The 8,243-nt window shown below is 43.0% G+C and overlaps 1 protein-coding gene across 1 annotated transcript in view; it reads right to left on the bottom strand.

Annotated features, from left to right (window-relative positions):
• Window positions 1–8,002, bottom strand: part of PARL (presenilin associated, rhomboid-like) — a gene marked incomplete at its 5' end in the record, with an annotated part of 10,295 nt that extends 2,293 nt beyond the window's left edge. Inside the window, 6 exons of the mRNA XM_010141703.1 lie at window positions 466–567; window positions 1,887–1,957; window positions 2,407–2,556; window positions 3,813–3,908; window positions 5,431–5,479; window positions 7,828–8,002. Of these exons, the coding sequence (XP_010140005.1) occupies window positions 466–567; window positions 1,887–1,957; window positions 2,407–2,556; window positions 3,813–3,908; window positions 5,431–5,479; window positions 7,828–8,002 (643 nt within the window). The remainder of the gene's footprint in view (window positions 1–465; window positions 568–1,886; window positions 1,958–2,406; window positions 2,557–3,812; window positions 3,909–5,430; window positions 5,480–7,827) is intronic.
• Between the last annotated feature and the right edge of the window lie 241 nt (window positions 8,003–8,243).

Below are 8,243 nucleotides of genomic sequence, written 5' to 3'. Positions count from 1 at the left end.
AGGAATTCCTCCAGGGCTGGGATGTTATTTCCCTTAAGATGTAAAATCCTGGTTTTTTCCATGTTGATCAATTTTTCTTCAAAAAGAGGGTCTCAGTATTAGATTAGCCTGTAACTAGCACTTCTATACAAAGCATCACCCATTAGAAAGAACAGTGTGTGTGTGCACCTCTCCTCAGACTGGTGAACCCAAGTCCCTCCTGACTTCTTTCACTTCTTTGTATCAGATCTGAAACTGACCCAAGGAGGATGGAATTTAGGACCACTCTGAATTCACTACACGCTTGTGTAACGACCGTGCCAGGCTGCAACAACTCTGGATCGGTCTTCAGGACTTCCATGACCTGTATTCCATTTCAAAATGCAGCTTAGAAGCACAAATGAAGAGGACACGTGCTCAGATACTGGAGAGGTACGGGGAAAATGTTTTAAGGGTAGGATTTCTTTGAAGTTCAAAGGCACTTACGCTTCCTGCTGTAAATGTGAACATTGGAAGAAGTATGATGGCTAGTTTTGCTTCTGGCATCTTTGTACACACGGCTGCGAGGACAGTCATTATAGCTCCTGACTGTAAATACATTAAAAAACATCAGAGTACGCTTAGATGTTACATAAGGGAAAATGTATTTTTCTGCATGTGAACCTGTTTTCCTTTCATTTTCCAAGGCCAACCCACGTGGTAAACCTCAAAGTACAGCACACTTCAGAATAAAAGTAAAACAAGACACCATTATTTAATTTCAATATCTGAAATTATAAATTCTGGGGGGGAGGGGGAGGAAATGCCTCAGGTGCTCTTATATAATTAAAAAAAATAACTCCCTCGGTGATTTTTAAGATAAGTATTTTAATGCACTTTTTTCCCAGTAAACCCGAGAAATCTAACATCTATTAATCAAACACAGCCCTCTCAGATGAAGGGATCATTCTGAAGCTTGTACCAAAACAAGGAAAATAACAGATGGATGGGGACAAGAAATCCTTTGTCAATGAAACAAGCAATTCCCTGGTCTGTACTAAATTGACCATGGGCTTTTGTACCCATGAAAGATCTCAACGGAAAGGCTGTGAATACAGCCAACTAACTCAATGCCTGGAAAGTCCAGATCAGTAAGGCTAATGGGAAGTAACTTGCTCCAGATACCGCTTATTCACAAGATAACGGGACAACACAGACACGGCACTACCAAAAACTCTAACTCTGATACAGCCCGATAGACTTTTTCATTCCAATTGAAAAGTAAGAATGTGGCTTTCGGGTGTTACTGAAATTATTTAGTAAAGTAAGTTAAGAAGCCTTTAAAACCTGGCAAATGGCTGGGTCCAGCTCAAACTTAGGGAAGTTAAGTGTTTTAAAATGATCTCATTGTGAAGAACAGACTAGCACACGCCTCCTCAGCCTGCCTCGTACCTTCCCCGCTGTGAGCCTTTTGGCAGGAGTGCTCCCTTTCTGCACAGCATGTGCTACAACTTCCACCAGCACCACACGCTGGCTTTGACTGTCTGATTACATTACCTCTTGCTCAAGTATTCTATTATCAATTAGAGAAGACTGATGCACAGTTATGAGATAACATTCATCAAATAACTTATAGAACGGAACTATCTGCTCGGTGACAAGAGGTCCTGCTGTTAAGAATTCATTTACAAGCCCTTAGCATTAAGTGGCATTTGTTCTGGGTGGCTGCTGCAAGAGAGTTAATGTAATTCAAGAACAGGTAAGTTCTTGCACAGCAATCACTGCCTGGTTACTTGGTTTTGGTAAACCTTCCTAGTTTCCATTACCCCAAATACATTTTTGGCTTTTAAGCATGTTAAAGACTACAGCACGCTTTGAAAATAGCTTCAGAGATCATGAAAAGGTCTCCCATATTCTGAGACACTTACAGCTCCAAGGGATGGTTCAAACCTGCCAGTGACCATTTTAGCAACGTAACTGACAAAAGTGGAGATAACCCCTAGAAAGGAAAAAAAATTATTATTGGGAAAAACGTCAGCAATGCTGACAAGCATCAGAAAGTACAACGGTGTTATCTGAACATCCTCCTAAAGAAGCTAGTGTAGGTGGGGTGGGGTTTGTTGGTGGTTGTTGTTTTTGCTTGAATTAACCGTCATCTTTTCCCACAAAGCTTCCACGAGTCTGTATTAAGAGCTATTTTATTTTGGTAGCTAAGCGTGAAGTAAAACCAGACACTTGTATTGTTATGGTATTTTGAAGCCAAAGATCTTGAACCCATCAAAATTCCGTAGGACAGCAGACAAGTACTGCCGTCGGTAGAGAGCCATGCGTGGGACTGAACAATGGCCATCTGTCATCATCCATCTATTAACCATGCGCACGCTTCTCTTGCGTGGATAAGTATTTATCTTTTTTAGGTGTTGTAAATATACATATATTTAGCGTTACCAGCAGAAAGATACACTGCAATGAACTGCTCGCATCCCAGAAGAGAGACAATGCTGCTGGAAAAGCTCCATAAAACATACATATTTGCAGCCATGTGGAACAGGGAGAAGTGGCTAAACGTAGAGAGCACCATGGGAGAACACAGGGCTCCTACAGAAGAGAAAAAACAATGGGGGGGGAAAAAACAAAGACAGTGTTTTAATTTGCTTCAACTTACATGTCATGCAGCCTAGAAATTTATCAGGTCATACCATAGGCTAATTATCTTGAGAATTCTCAGATACAATCTATGCAGTAAACATAACAAATTTCAAATTCCACGCAATACCTCTTGAAAGGCAGAACATACACCCCAGTCATGCAAGCTGTACGAACAGCTACGTTAGAAAGTCTTCATTACCTACTAGGGAATATTTAATATAAAAATTTATCTTATAGATACATCTCCTATGCTTTGGAAGGATTTTTATATGTATATGGTGAAAGATTTTTAATAAATATGAGCACATATATAAAATTAATATGCTAGAGATGGACTTGTAAAAAGAAAAGCTATTCCTCTTGTCACAAAGCTAGCGGCTCTCCTCACCGCAACAGCCGCCTGGAAGAGGCAAACAAGCCAGTTAGCAGGTGTGAAGATCAAGACTATTTAAACTAGGAGTGTTTGGGGTGACCGATGCTCTGATCTGGGTAACAGCTATCTTTAGCTTTGGAGTGTGTGTGGGGAATTGATTGAGTTTCCACTTTTTCAGCAGAAATTAAGGGCAGTGAAGAGTTCTCCCCTAACGTGTGTTTGTCTCCTCCTTTTAATTCTTTGCTGTAGAAATGAAAATGAATTGTTCTGCTATTAAACACCAGTGACTTGCTTTCCTAAGTTAACCTCTGCAGAACACTTCACACAGAGTGAAAGCCAAGTTTGTAGTTTGGATTTTAACGGGACCCAGAGCAGTGTACGTAACACACAGACTAATGCTTGTCTGTCACATCTGAGCCCAGTTTTGAATGGCATTATATAGTACAATTTATTTCCCTCCTCCCCAAAGAGGGGCCTGATTCACACCCTGCCCAGGGAAGCAGTAGGGGTTGGTGTCACCAGCAGAAGTGTCTCTTCACCTTTACAAAGGCAGGAGCTGCATCCTCCTGACTTAGTGTCAGTTTTGACATTACAATGTTTAGAAAAGCACCAGTGTTTTGGTCTTTTGTTTGTTTTAAAAAGCCCACATCCACTACTTCTAACTTTTTCCCCCTCAAACCATTTTCCCCCTAGACAGAACGATGCGTTTGGGTATGACTGAGAGATTGCTTGTGCATGATGGAGCTACAAGAGAGCCGTGAACCACCTGAAGCTTCTGCAGTGTCCGTTACACTCCAGTGTAGAAAAGCCACCCGATATACTGTTCACTTACTGGAGGATGGATTTGAGGTGAAGTATGTAAACATCATCCGTCGCATGCCAGGCAGCCTCCATAAACAGAACACAAAGACATTTGCAGCTATAATACCTATTAAGAAGAAAAAAAAAGTATAAAAGCAAGCATTCAAAAGTAAGAGTTCAAGAACCAAACTTTTTCTTCACTATTCCATTAAAAGCAGCATCCACTTCCTGCTTTATAGGGTTTAGAAAAAGCAAAGAAAAATACTGAAAGCTGTACGTATGTAGCAGGAGTCTTTCAGAAACATGACATTTAACTGCAACTGTCTTATCATACACCAGAGTAGTACACCAGTCCAGGAAATCCGCACTGACGACGTTCACGCTACGGTTTCAAACTTCGGTTCCACGTAGAACCAGTGAAATAGAGCCAGCTGAGGAGGTCTCATTTCTTGCCTCTCTAGCTGCTCATCCCCAAATGCCACCATCTGCTGCACAGTTGCATTTAACCGCACGAGGAGGGGAGAAGCCTGGGGGAACCATACAAACACGCCATAATCATCCTGTCCTCCTTTGGGGAGCTTCGGTTTAGAGGGAATTGTAAAGATACTGTGTAGAGATCAAGCACAAGAAGTTGTGTTGGCATTGCTAGGGCAAGGTCACCTCTGGGAGACAGCAAATGGCGCAGCTTTTTCTTCACAGATGTTTACTGCAATCTTACTTTATTTTAAATAAAAATGTAAGTGATTACAAAAATAGTGACGCAAATTTATTGTTTCTTGTTTAAAGTGCCTTCTCTATTTCTATCCAAGCATTTAAGTATTTAAAATGTTTTATAAGACCTAGAAACATTACAGGGGAAAATAATTGTGATTCCTTTACATAATGCTAAGTGTCATATAATTATTCTCTATCACAACTTTGCAACAGAACACAAGAACTGTGAAAAACTATGATATATAAATCCTAGAACCAAAATGTCAATAGATCTCTTGTCATTCCATCCTATTCCACCCTGCTCTTTTATTAGAGGAAACATTTTCCCTGCACGCTAAACCAAGATGTTACAGAACCATCAACAATTTGAGGACAGTAAGCCCAACCTTGTTATGGCAATCAAGTATCTGAAGAGCTCCAGGTCTACCAACTAGACTCTGTACTGCTTGTTAGATTAACTACAGGTTGAGGGATGCTCCGGAGACTGCAGAACAGGAATCGTCATCCCCCTCACCTCAATACAGTGCTGGTATCATGACCTGGCTTGCATGCTCAGCAATGCAAACCACTGTACAGAACTGCTTGACAGCTTGTTAACTGAGTGGCCTGAGATTACTCCTGCCCCAAACATCCAGCGGAATATTTACACCTACTCCTTCTAAAAGCATTTGCTGTTTTTCACAGTTCCTGGGAGAAGATTCTAGCTAAGCCTCCACACTCTCGCACAGAGGCACAGGCATTTTTTGTAATGCGTACAAAACCCAGTTTGTGAGAAGGAAGTGTAGCAGAAACAGTGTACGTGCAGGTGTAAGGATACACATGCTTGGTGCTTAACAACCTACACGGGGTATGAAAGCCATCTCTTGTAACATACTGTACCTGTTTGCCATATTTCTCTTCCTGTGAATGTCTAATACTCGTAAGCTAACACAAACCTGTCACAGTCCGCTGACCCTCAGTCAGGTTATTCCACCAGCTGTTAACCTGAAAGGGAATTGGTGCACATCAATGCCGCTGCAGGGTATTTAATTTCAAAAACAAGTCACGTAACGTTCTACCTTTTTAAGAACGGAAAGTGTTTGTTTGAAACCTGTTAAGTAAATTGGTTTCAAACTTTTCTGTTTTTAACTGATTCAGCTTTCTGAGTTGGCATTTCCTTGCTCAAGATTAGCTATCTACTCTCTTTTTTGTAAGATATCCCAATGCAGATGAGGAGTTTCTTCTAAAAGAATGGGGCTATACCCTTTTACGCAACTCCACGGGCTCACCTCTGCTCCTACTAAGCAAGGATCCAGCCCATAATACCTCCTTCAGCAGATTAGCCAAAGCCAGCACAAACCCTGCCTCGGCTAAGCCTCGCCCTGACGCTGTCTAACATCACACCACCCACCTTTGAGAGATTCCACTTTTGTGCCAGGGTCACTTTTGCAGCGGTGGCTCACAAGCTGTGGAATCCATTCCCCCTTGCGTCCAGCTGACCCAGCCCTCCTCCAAGCTTAAAACCCCTGAAAAAGTTTATGTTGAGTGCAGTCAGCCCACAGGGAAATTCCACCCCCCTCTCCCTTCCTCAGCTTTCAGAACAATTTTGGCCAAATGTTTTATTGATAGCTCAATGGCCTTCTAACCACATCGATGGGGACAATGTCATAAAAATTATCTGTAGGCTGGAATCCGGGGGGGAGGTGTGGGGGGTGTGGATAACACTGTATGAGACAAACCATTCACGATCTGATATCAAAGTATTGACTTCACTAACACTTTTTTTGTTTAATTCTCTGGAACAGGATACAGACACTGGTTATCTCGTTGTCCAGTATAAGAACACTAAACGTGATTTTTCTACAATCAAGAAACTAGACACCCTCAGAAGCGATTGGGGGAACTTTAAAAATAGAACTTACCAGCTGAAGATGGGGATTGGGGGTTTAAGCTTATTAATAGCAGGGCAGTTTTGTGGGTTGTTGGGGTTTTTTAATAGTTAATCACCAGACCCTCCCCTTCAGGGAAAACAAGAATATAACCCCCAAATTATTTAAGCGGCAATCAAAACCTCACCTGCAGTTGAGATACACTGAGGAAGACTGGGCCTGGCTAGGACAGAGTTAATTTTCTTTACAGCAGCTCATGCACCTGGTTTTTTTGAGCGGAACAGTACGGGTAACACGCTCATGTCCTGGCTTTTGCTGAACAGTGTTTCCACAGCATCAAGGCACTTCCCATTTCCCCACCCTATCACGTCATGCTCAGCAGTAAAAGGGAAAAGGGGGGATTTTAGGAGGTGTAGCTCATGAACAGGCTGGGCATTAGTCTAACCCCCTTCTCCTGTATCCTTCACTTACTAAACAATTTTTTGGATGTTTTATCTTTACCCCCAGGTTTTCTTGCTCTAATTCTTCCTTTCCTCTTTCCCCGATCCCGTCAGGGGAAGCGAGCAAGCAGCTCTGTGGTGTTCAGCTGCCCACCAGGCATAACCCACACCACGGGCCCACTGCGAAGGAAGTACGGCAGTGTACAGGATGTACAGGACAAAACCAGCTCCTCTGTGTCCTACCCAGGACTCTGAGCTTCTCCAGCTCCACACTCAGCCCTACTTCCCCTGGACAAGCAGACCCGAAAGAGTAACCAAGCCTGGTCTATCACAAGACACATCAGTAACCTCAAAACAAACGTAGCACAGACATACTTGTTTAGTTAGGTTTTAAATACGCTTAAACGAAAACTAAATGATTGATACTTTGAGGACGTCAACCAAATTTATAACAAGTCCTGCAGCACTTAGCTGTTCTTACTGCCCAAAATCCAAAGTATTGGCACGGAAATGTCAGCTCTCATAAACAAAAAAAACCCCAAACCCTCATATTTGTGAGGAAAAGGCATTTCGGAAGCCAGAGAATTGAAAACACCTTATGCATAAGGTTCAGAATTTAAGCTAGTTCTGTCCTTTCTGGGAACTTCTGAGAACACTTAGGCATAGCAAGAATAGATATATTTTTTTTAATAGCAAAAAAGCAAAAGGCACCTAGTTTAGATATACAAACTAGTTCTACTGACCTCTCTCCCCCACATTTCAGGGTGAAGACGGTATTTTTCTCCAGCATTTGCAGTAATTTTGTCAGTTACAGTTTTCTAGCACTCTATCTGCCTTTCTTGTAAGGAAAAGCACCTACTGTAATTTGTTGAGTACCTATTACACCTCCAAGTTACAAATCAGGATCAACAGGCCAAGTAACCGTTGTACCAGCAGTGCCCACACCAGGGGAAAGAGGTGCTCGTGTTCTAGGCTCCGCAGGGACCCACCCGTGTGAGAACAGGCTGGGCCCGGCTCCGTGTACCTGCTTTCTGAAGTCCCCCCTCTTCTGTGGCCGCATTTTATCCAACCAGTCTGCTCGAGCTGCCTCAAAATAGGTCTGGACCCGCGACTTGAGCGACTCATACTGCCAGATGGCGGCAGATCCGAAGGCAGTGCCTGTGAACTGGGCAACATCAGATGAAGTCAACAGTTTCACCCTGATATCAGAAATTTTTTACATTAAGAACAATCAATCACTGGAACAACACCCCCAGGGCTACAGCGGCTCCCCGCCACGGGGAGTTTTCAGGATGCCATCGGACAGGGTGACAGAGAATCTCATCTAGGCTCTTGCGAGGTCCCTTCCAAACTGGGCCGTTCCATCATTCCGCCCCATGGCTTCGGCCGAGGAGGCCGGGCTCGTCGCGGGCTTAGTGCACGCCGCTCCCGGTAGCTCGG

The sequence above is a fragment of the Buceros rhinoceros genome, unplaced genomic scaffold (genome assembly GCF_000710305.1).
Source record: "Buceros rhinoceros silvestris isolate BGI_N320 unplaced genomic scaffold, ASM71030v1 scaffold38858, whole genome shotgun sequence".
Lineage (NCBI taxonomy): Eukaryota > Metazoa > Chordata > Aves > Bucerotiformes > Bucerotidae > Buceros > Buceros rhinoceros.
Note: the sequence above shows the minus strand (reverse complement) of the source record. Positions and strands in the feature narration are given on the sequence as shown.